General features: G+C 41.0%; 1 protein-coding gene across 1 annotated transcript in view; it reads left to right on the forward strand.

The window, feature by feature from the left end:
* tmem131 (transmembrane protein 131) overlaps positions 1-13,462 on the forward strand; it is a 29,404-nt gene extending 15,942 nt beyond the window's left edge. Inside the window, exons 3-13 of the mRNA XM_079691902.1 lie at positions 1,539-1,655; positions 2,824-2,946; positions 3,513-3,593; positions 4,659-4,809; positions 5,886-5,942; positions 6,221-6,282; positions 6,366-6,474; positions 8,604-8,712; positions 8,798-8,951; positions 12,576-12,746; positions 13,253-13,462. Of these exons, the coding sequence (XP_079548028.1) occupies positions 1,539-1,655; positions 2,824-2,946; positions 3,513-3,593; positions 4,659-4,809; positions 5,886-5,942; positions 6,221-6,282; positions 6,366-6,474; positions 8,604-8,712; positions 8,798-8,951; positions 12,576-12,746; positions 13,253-13,447 (1,329 nt within the window). The 3' untranslated portion in view covers positions 13,448-13,462. The remainder of the gene's footprint in view (positions 1-1,538; positions 1,656-2,823; positions 2,947-3,512; positions 3,594-4,658; positions 4,810-5,885; positions 5,943-6,220; positions 6,283-6,365; positions 6,475-8,603; positions 8,713-8,797; positions 8,952-12,575; positions 12,747-13,252) is intronic.
* The last annotated feature ends 1,033 nt before the right edge of the window (positions 13,463-14,495 follow it).

Here is a 14,495-nt window from a genome sequence, read left to right on the forward strand (position 1 = left end):
GTATATAATAGATAGGCCCATGCCCTTGAGATGTATTGTAAAAATGGCAATACAACATATAGTTTCCTGACTGAGAAATAATGCAGATGTTCGAGTGAGTGTTTCCTATTATGCTTTATCTCTGTACTTCTGCAATTACACCAAGCCTTTATCTGGTGAGCGGTGAATATCTCACACTGAAGTGGACGTTAAAATATATATTTTTAAATATCTTCGCCCTCCACTATCTGCATTTCTAAGACTCTCTGAATGTTCTGCAGCGGTGGAGACAACACATTCAGTTCTGATCTGTTAGATTAACGTGCAACATCTAACTACATGATGATTCAGTGTAGATAAACCAACAAGATGTTCTGCTTTTTTGCTCTTTCTGGGGAACGGATGAGTCAAAAAAACCCACTAAAACCAGCCCACTTGCAACCACACGTCGTCACCAAATTGCTAGAGTTAGAGGGTAGCTGTAATGTTGTCACAGTTGCGGATCTTTATGTCATTTCAGGTTGTGGAAAACAGTATTTCAGGTTATTTGGCCAGCTGTTTACCAGTGTGGTCATTTCAAAAGTGTAGGGAATTCAAAATAATATTTAGGTGGAAACCTTTGCCTCCATTGTCACCAAAAAATAAGGGTAAAATGCATACATGTAATTACTTTGATGTAAAAGGAGGGAGGGTATTGGCCTGAACTGGTTAATGTTATTATTATAGATATTCCCATGAAAACTTAGGGGCAACTTTTGCAATTTATTTGGGGCATTTTTCCTTTTTGCCGTCTTAAAGGTCCCATGTCATGGCCATTTCTACTATTTCATCTCTGTATAGTATGTGTATTCACTCTCTGTCCTAAACGGCTTGTTGGAGCTCCTGCCCCCCCCTCTCTGTGAGCCCAGTGTGCTCTGATTGGTCGGGACGTTGAGAGGCGAGGTGAGCTGGCTTACTGGTGTGGTTTCCGGGTCGGCGATACAGCGGGAAACTCATCCTGAGCACACAAACACTCACAGCCGAAGTAAAAACAATAAGTGTGGCTTGATATTGAGTAAGAAAAAGGTTTCTAACGCTGTGAGAACGGGTCTGCGGAGAGCATTTCTCCGCGATACCAACTCGTCTATTACAAGCGTTCAGGGAGCTCTATGCAAGTCAATGGGACTCCCTATTAGTTGAACATTCACGCTAAACGTCCTGGTGTTTGAGGAGCTCCGCGGATTGGTCCATTTTGGTTCCCGGAAGAAACAAATGGAAAAAGAGAAATGTCCAACGAGGCGTTCTGGGGCAGCACAGACAGGTCTTCTCTGTGTTAGAGTTTTACTCCCTACAGGGTGTACTTTGAGGGTTTGTGACTCTGCAGACCGTTTACATGCAGAAAAACCTTCATAACACACAAGGGGACGGGTAATAACCGGAAAAGCATGACATGGGCCCTTTAATTTATGTAAATAATAACTCTGATAAGCTGTATTTTGCCCCGTTTGTTTAAAGTGTTTGTTTTTTCTGCACAAAATGTTTCTACTGTGCTGATTCTGTTGTGTCTGTTCCTCCTACAGATAATTCCACCAGGAGGAAACACGTCATTTGATGTCGTGTTTCTCGCTCGAGTAGTTGGGAATGTAGAAAACACTTTATTTATTAATACATCGCATCATGGAGTGTTTACATACCAGGTAAAGACAGAAAAAAAGCCTTTTATTGTTTGAATGATTTTTGCAAAAGGAAATGTACGACGGCGTGTTAGGACCATCGTAGATTAAAATATGTATATATGGAGGGGAGAGGGAGAACATTATGAGATTAAAGCCTCAAATTAACAACAAAAATTTGAATATTCTCTTTGATTAAAGATTTTAAATGTACAAAAAAAAGCTAAAAATGAAAATATATTGTTTCATTTTATAAATTAAAACATGTATAAAGGAAAAAAAGAAGATATTAAATCATGCATTATTTATCTTGTACATTTTTTGTTGATTTTTCATTACTTTCATCTTAGTGATTGTGAGTCTTTTTCTCTCCAAGTATAACCCCTCTCCTCCAGCACAATGATTTTTTCTTTCATCCTAGAATAACCCTAATGCTGCGTTCACACCGGACGCGATGCGAATATTCGCTTCGCTCTAATCGCTCGAGTTTCACCGCGGCTGTCAGCTGTGTTTACTCGCATCATTCAAACAAGACGCGCTGGCCCGGGGGCTACAACTACAACAAAATGAACATATTTGACCGTGATTTAATTTTAATAAACGTTTCAAAATGATGCCGAAGTAACAACATACTGATACCGGTTAGTAAAAACCATGAATTAATGCTTTGACAAGTCTGCAGACAGACGGCAGGCGAAACACCTTTTTAAAATACGTGTTTTCTGAATGGACATCGGATCAATCAGGCTAAGCTAGCGTTGTATATGCTCCGACCGTCCACACTCACAACAACGGCCTACAGACATAAATAAACCAGCGACTGTATTCGCCATGACACAGACAGTCTGTGGTTTGTACTTGTTTAACTTTGTCTACTTTCTGAACAGATATGAGGAACTGTGAGCTCTGAGTGCTAACTTGTAATCACGAGATCGCGGCACACTCGCGTTGAACAAATTGAACTCGTTTGTCGCGGCCCCCTCCAATCGCCTCAATCGCGCCGCGGAATTCGCATCCACCGCTTCATGCTCGCCGTCGGAGTGAATTCACGTCTGTCCGCGTCCCTGCATTGACTTTACATGTAATCGCGGCGCCCCCAAACATCTCATCGCGTCCCGTGTGAACGCAGCATTATACGCTCTGATAAAAAATGTGACTAATTGACTTCTCTCTCTCTCTCTCTGTCCTGAAGGTTTTCGGGGTTGGCATCCCGAACCCCTACAGACTGCGGCCCTTCATCGGGGCGCGAGTCCCAGTAAACAGCAGCTTCTCACCGCTGATAAACATCCACAACCCATACAGTGAGCCACTGCAGGTGAGGCATTAGGGCCTCTCAGGGTTTCATTTGCAGCTTACATTTTATTTATATTGCTCTGTAACAAATAGTTTAAGGGTTCATTCATACCCCTGACATTCAAATTCTAAATCAACATTCAAATGCAGCGTAGCTTTTATTTTAACGACTTGTTGGCATGTCTTTGTATTGTGTTTTAAGGGTGGTATTTGTACACAGTTGCAGATAAAAACTATTCCCAATTAGTATTATACAAGTATTTAATAAGGTATACTTTGGTGTTTAGACTCTTTAAAGCATTTTCACTGCTCTCAAAGTTTGTTTTGCTGCATACGAAAGGAAACATTGAAAGAAATTGGTTCAATAACTAAATAAATAAATCAGATGAATCACTAAAAATGTACATTTCTTTTAGGGTCGTCACTTAAATAAAATTAAAACAGGCTTAATTTGAAAACCTCAAGCTTCAAATGCACAAACAATTATACAAATATATTCCATGCAGCCATATATTGATATTTGGAACAGCGGACTTTCGTGGATTTATTATATTTGAATATGTTTTGTTCCTGTCCGTGTCTCTCCAGGTTGTTGAGATGTACTCCAGCGGGGGGGATCTGCATCTCGAGCTTCCTACAGGTCAACAAGGAGGCACTGGAAAATTATGGGTTAGCCTCTCTTCACCATGTTTTTGTTTTATTTACAGTAGATTTGAAAGGTTACCTAATATGCAAAATCCTCTTCTCCATGTCTCTTCTAACATGTGTCCCCTCTTCTACATCAACATGTGTCCCCTCTTCTCCATGTCTCTTCTAACATGTGTCCCCTCTTCTCCATCAACATGTGTCCCCTCTTCTTCATGTCTCTTATACATCAGCATGTGTCCCCTCTTCTCCATGTCTCTTCTACATCAACATGTGTCCCCTCTTCCTCATGTCTCTTCTACATCAACATGTGTCCCCTCTTCTTCATGTCTCTTCTACATCAACATGTGTCCCCTCTTCCTCATGTCTCTTCTACATCAACATGTGTCCCCTCTTCCTCATGTCTCTTCTACATCAACATGTGTCCCCTCTTCTTCATGTCTCTTCCACATCAACATGTGTCCCCTCTTCTTCATGTCTCTTCTACATCAACATGTGTCCCCTCTTCTACATGTCTCTTCTACATCAACATGTGTCCTCTCTTCTTCATGTCTCTTCTACATCAACATGTGTCCCCTCTGTGGAAAGAGACTCTGAAAGTTTCAGGAACAAAGATTCTCTCTCTTTTTGATCCATTTCTATAAAAACCTGTCTGAAAATGAGCTGATCAGATTTTGGCCACTTTATGATGTCATCACGATGTGTTGTCTTGTGTAACCATTAGCCAATCAGCAACCAAGGTAACGCCCCCCCCCCCCCCCCCCCCCCCCCCCCCCCCCCTTATCACCTGAATCTCCTCCTAGAGCACCATTGAGTTCTTTTTAACCAAATCTCTCTCAGAAGGGCGTGGGGAGGGGCTCCTTATTTTTATCTAAAGTAACAGACAGAGAATCAGCACTTTGGAAACAGGGCTGAAACAGAGGAGATTATGGGTAATGCTGCAATGATCTGTTTGGTTTTTCAGCCAATCAGAGACGGGCTCTGGATATATCTGAGACCTGTGATATATTGATACAAAACAGTATAATAGGAGACCTTTAAAGTTAACCATAATGTCAGACAGAGTTACTCACCTCCTTGTCCTTGCAGGAGATTCCTCCCTTTGAGACGAAGGGGGTGATGAGAGCCAGCTTCTCGTCGAGAGACGTCGACAACCACACGGCTTTCATCAGAATAAAAACCAACGCCCCCAACGAGGACCAGTTCATCATCCTGCCTGTGGAGGTGGAGGTCACATCAGGTAGGATTATCATCACCGATTGTGGCTGGAAACTATTAATATCTTGGTATTAGAATAGATTTCTGATATTGTCTTTTTCTGGTTTTATAGGCAGCGTTAGTGTAAAGAAAAGTCATTTTCTGTACTTATTAAAGCTGTTGCCTTTAACTGCTTAGTCATTAAATTCAAATGGTCTTTTTTGGAGAGCATCATTAGACAACCATACTATAGAGAGCCACAGTGACGCGTCCTAAAACCCGGAATTAAACTCCTTCCGGTTCCTTCGACAAAAACGCAATGCAGTTTCTCCATAGGATTTTGGAAATATCTGGAAATCAGGTCTCTGGTTGAAACACATTTAAGAGACGGATCACGTTTTGTTCAGCCGGATAATCTCCACATGTCTACCCTACTTTCATAATTTTCTAATCGTAAATCTAGTCGCCAGAAGCAAAATGCTAACGTTATGCTATAAAGGAACTACAGCAGGGTCGCACGACTTCAACATCACGCCAACTTAAGATCCATATTCAAACACACAGATTCTAAATGGTACGAGTTGAAGCGTTTGTTTGAACAGTCTGCAGGAGGCAGGGACTTGCTTTCAAGCAGAACAGAAACTAACTTAGAGGAGTGTTTACGTGTTCGGCGTAATGACGTACAACGCCCTCCACAACTTCTGTAGTCCTATTCAGCCACTTGGTAACAACCATCGTTTTTCAGACACGTCAACTCTTCAGAAATCACCAGTGGGGTCACTGCTGATGGATTTAATGTCGTAGAACAAAACGTGATCTGTCTCTTAAATGTGTCTCAACCACAGACCTTAGTTCAGCTATTCTCCTAAACCCTACGGAGAACTTGCATTGCTTTTTGGCGAAGGAACCAGAAGTGGTCAAATGCGAATTTACTTCCTGGTTTTAGGACGCGTACTCTATTCCACCATAATATCAAAATTGAGTTTTACTTCGGAATATTCTTGATGATAGTGTTTTTATGGCCCAGCGCTGTCACCAAAAGTACATTTATTGTAAAACTCAGTGTCCTTTTTGTGTCAGGAACACATTTTTCTTATGATTTTGGTACTTCTTTTGCAGCCCCCGGTATATACTCCTCCACAGAAATGCTTGACTTTGGTACGCTGCGGTCACAAGGTATGAAGTCTTGAAAAACAGATCATATTGCAGATGAATCTTCTCTTATTTAAAGAAGCCCTTAAAAGCCCTTCGTATAACTTCTTACTGCTTTCTGTTCTATAGTTTGTTTTTTCTGTAAGTCATTTTATTGCATCTTGCATGTGTGTCTGTGCTTTTTTATTTTAGTTTCTGTATGTCCGTTTATATGTATGCTTGTACTTGGAAAAGGGCTATACAAATCAAATGTATTAATACGTTTCGTTGCACCTTGGCTCACTTCTTCGTTGTCGTTACAGATCGTCCAAAACTGCTGAATTTACACCTTTTAAATTCAGGAACAAAAGACGTTCCAATCACAGTAGGTATCCCTTATATTATCATTTCAGTTCCTGTCATCTCAACTCTCCTGTGACTGTCTCCTCCTTTCTTTACGCTTCACAGAGTGTTCGGACGACGCCATCAAACGAAGCGGTGACGGTAGAGTTCAAAGCAGTCACACTGAAGGCTGGAGAGAGCAGATATACCAAAGTTGCTAGTATTAGTTTTGACGGTAAGAATATTTGTGACCCGCTCTATCGAAATCAGTCGGAAGTCGGCTCATTTCAAAATAAACGTGGATTTGCGTGTTTTATTTTTTGGGTTCGGGTGTTTGATTTTAAACAAACACAGTCTTGGCTTTCAGAATATGAAACTTTTATTTCCAAAATCACACGATGAATACATGTGTGAAGCTTGTGAAGGGAAGACGACAGCTCTCACTTGCACTGGGCTCTTCCGTAGCGCTGCCCCCCCTCCCTCCGCTGACATTATGAATGTAAGCGTATAGTAATCATAGATAACACGGCAGGGTCCGTTACAGTTTGTTTTCATCTGATTTCAAATAAACAAAGTCTTGGCTTTCAGAATATTGAACTTGTTTCGCCAAATTCAGATGTTATACAACTTTGAAGCTTCGGCATAATTACAAGCGGAGAACGGAGTAACGTGACGTCACAGCAGGCGTAACAACAGCCGTGTTTCTCGTGAGGGTTTTCCCCGGGAAACAAACGCAATACACACAAACGCAAAATGACACGCACACACACGCACGCACACGCACGCACGCACGCGCACACACACACACACTCGCGAACTTCCCCCAGACCAGTAATCCAAACGAAAATATCTTCCCTCCGTAGTCCTTTGATCATTTGCTAATAACCAATCAGATCGATGGATTCCAGAGAAGAGGAAACTTTGAAGGCCTTTTTCTCAAAATGATGAGTCATTATATAATGTGACATATTTAGCTTAATATTTGGAGCACAACAACAATCCTGATATCATCAGAAAGCTAGGACTCTCCTCTTTCCAACAGTGGATACAACTCAAAATGTGTCTTCGGGTCAATGCGACTGATTTCGATGGAGCAGGTCACATATATGTTTAATACTTCTGTTGTTGAGTTTTTTTTTAAAGAATGAGCAGAATAGGCCCCTTTAACCCTTATGGTGTGTTCAGGCCTCCCTTGACCCGTTTCAAGTTACAATTATATAATCACTACACTCTTTATCGGAGCAAGGCTTCATAATATCCTCCACAACAGATATATAAACACTAAAAAACTGATTTTGACAATTTTAGCCAAGTCTGAAGGTCTCTAAAAAAAGAAAAACAAGTGTAATTTGGTGTTCGGGTCTGGGGAGACCCAGCAGCATTGATGTGGGTCACTCCGGGTCAAATTTGGCCCAATCAAGATTCATCTTTTACTTTAGCCCCCCTCCCCCCCCCACTCCCTTCATCAACTGTAACAATAATTTTCCGCAACATGCACCTGGCTCACAGAGACGCGGAAACATAATTGCAACCACAATTAGAGATGCGTTCTTTTAGCCCAGGGGTGTCAAACTCAAGGCCCGGGGGACAAATCCGGCCCTCGACTTCATTTCATGCGGCCCTCAAGAGCTTGCAAAGAATATAATATGTTTATTATACGGTTACATGTCGATTTACAGAAGCATGTTGCCCATAAACTACATATCCCACAATGCATCTCAAATTTGACTTTTTTTCCTCAGAATTTGACTTTTTTTCTCAGAACAAGTTTTTTTCTCAGAATTTGCCTTATTTTCTTCAAAATATTCATTTTTTCTTATAATTTGCCTTTTTCTCAGAATTAGATTTTTTTTAAATCATTTTGTAACATTCTCACTGAAGAGACTTGCAATGATTTGCCCTAGACTTCTGCTTTCAGACGTAGTTAATTATGAAGTTATTACCCTATCCGATAACAATCCAATGCAGAGGCAATAATGTCATATAATACATTATTTTATATATATTAAGTATTTATATATGTATTTTTATATATAGTCTTAAAGTTACAACCGACCCCTTTGAGTGAAACCATAATGCTGATATGGCCCGTGAAGAAATTTAGTTTTGCACCCCTGTTTTAGAAAGTGTTTTGCTTCAACTACCTTTTAGGAATAAGTACATTTTTAATTAATTTTTTCTTTATATACTTTGGTGAAAATAACTTCCTGTAATACATCTTGGCTGTTCATTAATAATGATCTAGAAATGTTTAAGCTCAAAGAGTTAGAGAATGACATGTCCTCACTTCACAGTATTGCACCACTTCCTCTTGTGAGGCCTTGTGCACTTATCTGCTGTGTCTTGTTCTTTTTTTTCTTGCAGCCTCAAAAGCAAGACGATCATATCAGTTCTCTGGTAAGATAACTGTGAAGGCGAAAGAAAAAAGTTACTCCAAGCTTGAAATCCCGTACCAGGCAGAAGTTTTAGATGGGTGAGTTGTTATGTGGATAAATCCTGGAGTTAATTTTTGGAGGAAATCATTTTTTTTATCTTAAAATGTTCCTTTCTTCTTGCAGATACCTGGGTTTCGACCACACAGCGACATTGTTCCACATCAGGGACAGCCCCGTGGACCCCGTGGACCGACCCATCTTCCTCACAAACGCCTTCGGCTTTGCAATCAGGATACACAACGTGTCTCTGCCCGACGAGGCCAAAACTATGTTTAATGTGAGCGTCACAGAAAAGGTTTAAGAGAGGGTTTAGGTGTTTTGAAGTGGGGGTTGTATGAGGTAGCTCTTTATAGTCAGTCTACTACCTAGAGTGGATGAAATGTGTAGAAACCATGGATGTATTATAAGAACTGGATACAGCGTGGGAGGCGGGGTCTCGTTCTTTCCTATGAGAGCTGCTCATTGGCGCAGGAAGACAAAATGGCCCAACTTTTGAGAGAGCGAAACGTCACAGATTACCCATCATGCCTAGCTGTCAGAGCAGAAGAACCCGTATGTGCGCTCACAGAGCATACGCCCCTTAAGCCCCGCCCCCCGAGCTCCCACTCTCGGCTCAGTAGAATGAATGGAGACAGAAAATAAATCTAGATTTGGCTTTTAGTGCATTTTACAACTTTAAGGACTTAATTCTAATATTCTAAAATAAAATAAAATAGTTCATACTGGGTAGTTTATTTAGTTACAAAAAAATTATCCACCGATTTACAGACGTCGCCTTCCCAATGTTAGTCAATGGGAAAAAGTTGTTTTGGGCCGGGTGACGTCACGGACTGATATGGAAGTTGCAGTACGGCCGTTTGGACACAACGAATATTGGCACAGAGTCCGGCGCACTTCCTGGGGGCTTGGTAGAAACAGACAGGAGTAGCAGCAGGAAACTTAGCTATTTGCATCTGTGGGTTTTATTTAGACGACTGGAAAAAACATCAATAACATCATCAAAATCGTAATGTATATTTATTCACATGTTTTTTTTATCCAACCAAATATTCTGCTTAAATCCATATTTGTTGGTCCACAAACAAAACTTAACTAAAAATGTTTTGCGGCACACACTGACTATTTATAATTATTTAATAAAGTTGACTAAATAATTAAAAAGTAATTGCATTACATTTAGCTGAAGCAACTTACAATAAGTGCATTCGACCAAGAAGATACAAACTTGAAGAAAACAGAATCATATAAGTTCATCAGGTTTCATAGAGCCAAACATTTCAAGAGCTACTCAACTGGCTTTAGATAAGCCAGTCCTTTATTAGTATATAAGTGCTTTGTTAGTAATTCTATCTCTGGAAGTGGAGTCCAAAGAGATGAGTTTTCAGTCTGAAGAAGATGTGTAAGCTTTCTGCTGTCCTGATTTCAATGGGGAGCTCATTCCACCATTTTGGAGCCAGGATAGCAAACCCACGTGTTTCTGCTGATGGGAACTTGGGTCCCCCTCGCAGTGCGGGTGTAGCAAGCTGTTTGGCTGATGCAGAGCGGAGTGCACGTGCTGGGGTGTACAGTTTAACCATGTCCTGGATGTAGGAAGGGCCAGATCCATTCGCAGCATGGTACGCAAGTACCAGTGTCTTGAAGTGGATTCTAGCAGTTACCGGAAGCCAGTGAAGGGAGCGGAGGAGCGGAGTGGTGTGGGAACATTTAGGAAGGTTGAAGACCAGACGAGCCGCTGCATTCTGGATGAGCTGCAGTCATAACTAACTGAATCTAATGAACCACTAAAAAGACAAACTCAATCTTCAAATGTTGAAAAAATAAAGGTATTTGGTGTAGCCATATATAGACTTTGTTGGATTGAATTGAGTCGAAGTGTAGGATATATTTAAAGTGGTTTTCACCGCTTAACCTTTTCCATTTAACATCATTTTACAACAAGGAACCGAGGCCATTTCTGTTTACTCTTCAAAGCCGTCAGACTCAATTGGACGAACAGTAATTTAAAAGATAACCTCACCACAGTTGTGATGAAACACTGAATACTGGAAGTAGTGTTGCAATCTCTGGCTCCTTATGAATTAATAAAAAGATAATTATTTGGGCGTCTCGTGCCTTTTTCTTAGATTGCAGCTGCTGATAGAGGGGAAGTGGTGTGAGAGAAATGTGCAGAAAGGGGCGGAGATTTAGATTTGAACACAGGCAGCTGCAGTGAAGGATCAGCACATGCATTTCCTCTTTTATTTAGGCCTTCCTTAAGATCAACGACCAGTTATTGTGAGTCTTTGTTGAAACACTTTAAAACACCAAAGATCCAATCCACTTTATTTCTATAGCACATTTAAAAACAACAGAGTTGAACAAAGTGCTGTACATCAACAACTGTATAAAAACATAGCATAAATACATAAAAAACAGACAGGACATGAAACAAATGTAAAACACGAGACAATGAAACCAGATCAGAAGCCACAGACTGAGAAACTCTCATACATGACGTAAAAACAATACGAAACACTAGTAAGATACAAACCCACATTTAAAAGCACAAGTGTCACCTGGTCTGTAAATGCAAGGGGAAAGAAGTGGGTTTTTAAACGAGATTTAAAAACAGGCAGAGTTGGAGCAAGTCTCGGGCCGTTTCTCAATCGCGAGGATGCTTGCTTGGTAGCACATGTCTTGCGAGTCACTTCCTTCAGAAGCTAGGCAAGAGTCCTTCCTGGCATTCGGAAAACGAAGAGTGGAACAGGCTAGCAAGTGTGCGTTATATGAGAGGCCCCGCCTTGCATTTTCCGCCACAGATTTGGGGAAATTGGTCCGTGCGCAAAGCATTCTGGGGATTTTAAGGACGCGGAGTCTACCCATGTGCAGCCTCTAAATTACCCCCAAACCAAGGACGCGGCCTCGGTGGAATTCCAAGTATGCTGGAGATTGGAACAGTTCTTCGGCGGCACTCGATGACGTAGTATCCTTGAAATATTGGCTTGGAAGCCAGTTTCCTCGAGATTGAGAAACGGCCTCTGTCTCCTCGCTGCTTTAACCTTGATTTTGGGACCATTAGAAGTAACCTGTCAGACCTCAGTGACCGTGTGGGGTTTTAAAAGATCTGCCAGGTACGGTGGGGGTCTGCGGGGTCTTAAAAAGTATTAAAAGTTGATAAATCAATTTAGCGAAAATCAAGGCTATTAAAAAGTATGAAACGGCATTTCCCAAGGTATTACATTTAGTTTGTTTTCAATAAGTATATAAATGGTCCAAAGAGGTTGTATTCTACAGTCTGCCTGAATGTAATCATTGCGTAGGTGTGTAGTGTGATTCTGTGTGTAGTTTATGGCATCCCGTTGGATTTGACGTCATCTGAACAGGACATCACACGCTCACTGCTTGATAGCACGAAGCTCCGTTTACGCCGGTTGTTAAACAACATCGTTATGGGGAAATGCAAGTCTGCGTCCAAATGGTTGGAAGATAAGGAGGAAGGACAATCAATACTGTATATAGTCAATGTGAGGTAAAGTGTGTCGCCAAGGTAACCGGTTAAAACTCCAAGTGGAGATGAGGTCTTAAAATGTATGAAAAGGGTCTTAAAAAAGGTCTTGAAAGGATTTACATCTGACTTCAGGATTCTTGCATATACCCTGATAAACACAAACAAACTAACAGATATAAAATGTACTGTTTTTAAATGGAGTCTGGTGGCTTTAAAGAGAGCATAGAGAATGGCTTTGTGCTGAGAATATAGCTTGCATTTAGACTGAAAACAAATCCAAAGCAGTTTATTGCTGCTGTAGAAAACACGCCATCTGTGAAGAAATACCTCATGCAACGCTGCTTCAAAGCATCCAAACAGCTGATATTTGTGTGTGTGAATTGTTACATCTACTGACTTCCCTTTCTGTTTCAGGCGCAGAACTTCAGCGCCCCCATCCTGATCCCCGCACACGAGTCTCGTTACATTTTCTCCCTGCTCTTCCGACCTGTGCGGCCCTCCATTCACATAGACAGCAACATCCTGCTCATCACAAACGCATCCAAGTTTCACCTGCCTGTCCGGGCCTACACAGGCTTCCTGGAGGTACACAATAGACATTCATATAGCTTATTTACCTACCATCAAAGCGGTACTAAACAAAGAGCATATTAACCTTTATAACTTTCATTTTTATCACTTAAAAAGTCTGTTTTCATCATAAAAGACCGCTACTGAAGCAGAGAAGTTGGCAGAAAAAGGGTTCAAATGTATGTTTTCCAGACAAGCTGATACATTGCATAACAGATAACACTAGTTCCTTGAAATTGTGATTATGAGTTCATCATTTAAAGTTGTTAGCTTGTAGAAATGGAATGTATCTCCAGCTGTTTCTGTCTCAGTTAAATTGCAGTCTGATATCTTTATGAGGAACTAGTTGTTTTCTCCTTTGCCACGTTGAAAATTCTTGTGAAGAAAAACAGAAGTCACATTCAGTTTTCAGTTTTGACCATATATGTAGTTATGTCTTTGTAAGGCAGGGGAGACATCCTGCTTCTTGCTGATATGCGTCTGTGTAACGTGTTTTGTTTTTTGTCGCCTTTTTTGAAAAGCCTCTGGTCCTGCCTCCCAGTCTGAAGGAGAACATCCTGGACTTTGGGGTCCGCAGTGCAACAGACACCAGCAGCATCATATTTGTGGTGGTCAACAGTAATCCCATAGAGGTGAGATCACGCAGAATACTGCTTTTACTGAACAGGCACACACAAGGGTTCAGTGGGAAGAGACACAAAACAACCACAAAATGACCAAAATCTGACCCATACATTTACGCCAAAGAAACAAAAAACACCAACAAAGTGACACAAAAGGAGTGCAAATTTAAACTCAACAGTCAAAACACACACAAAGCTACTATAAAGAGACACAAAGTGACCAGGGTTTGACACTAAACAGCCAAAACACACAGACAGTAACCCCTGAGAGACACAAAAGTAACTGCAAATCGACCAAAATTAACACATATTGAAATTCAACAGTCAAACAACACACAAAACTAAACAAAGAGACCAGGGTTTGACACTAAACAGCCACAACACACAGTAAATTACCCTTAAGAGACACAAAACTACTTCAAATGGACTAAAATTAACACATATTGAAATTTGTCAAAACAGTCAAAACACAGAAAACTTTCCCAAAGAGACACACAAGGACAACCGTTTGACACTAAACAGCCAAAACACACACAGAATAACCCCTAAGAGAAACAAAACTACTGCAAATCAACCAAAATGTAAACATATTGAAATTCAACAGTTAAAATACACACAAAACTAACCCAAAGAGACACGAAAGGACTTTGGTTTGACACTAAATAGCTAATAGACACATTAAAGGACCCCTAGGAGACACGAAAGTACTGCAAATCGACCAAAATGAACACATATTGAAACCCTAAAGTCAAAAAAGACACAAAACTACCCAAAAAAGACACAAAAGGACAGCAGTTTGACACTAAATAGCTAAATGACGGACAAAAATAGACCAAAAGAGATACGAACCTACTGCAAAATGAGCACATATTCAAACCCAACAGTCAAAACACACACAAAACTATCCCAAAGAGACACGAAGGACAAAGGTTTGACACTAAACAGCCAAAAGACACCCAGAATAACCCCTAACGGCCCGTCCACACAGCGGCGTGTGTTGAAGCTTGCCGGGCGGGCGTGTCTGAAACTCGACCAACAACCAATCACATGAATCTCCCGCCCCCGACACACAAGCAGCGGTCTGATTGGCTAGAGCTTGTACTGGCATATGATTCGATTGGCTGACGCTTCTGCCGAGGCT

The sequence above is a fragment of the Notothenia rossii genome (genome assembly GCF_949606895.1).
Source record: "Notothenia rossii genome assembly, chromosome: 1".
Lineage (NCBI taxonomy): Eukaryota > Metazoa > Chordata > Actinopteri > Perciformes > Nototheniidae > Notothenia > Notothenia rossii.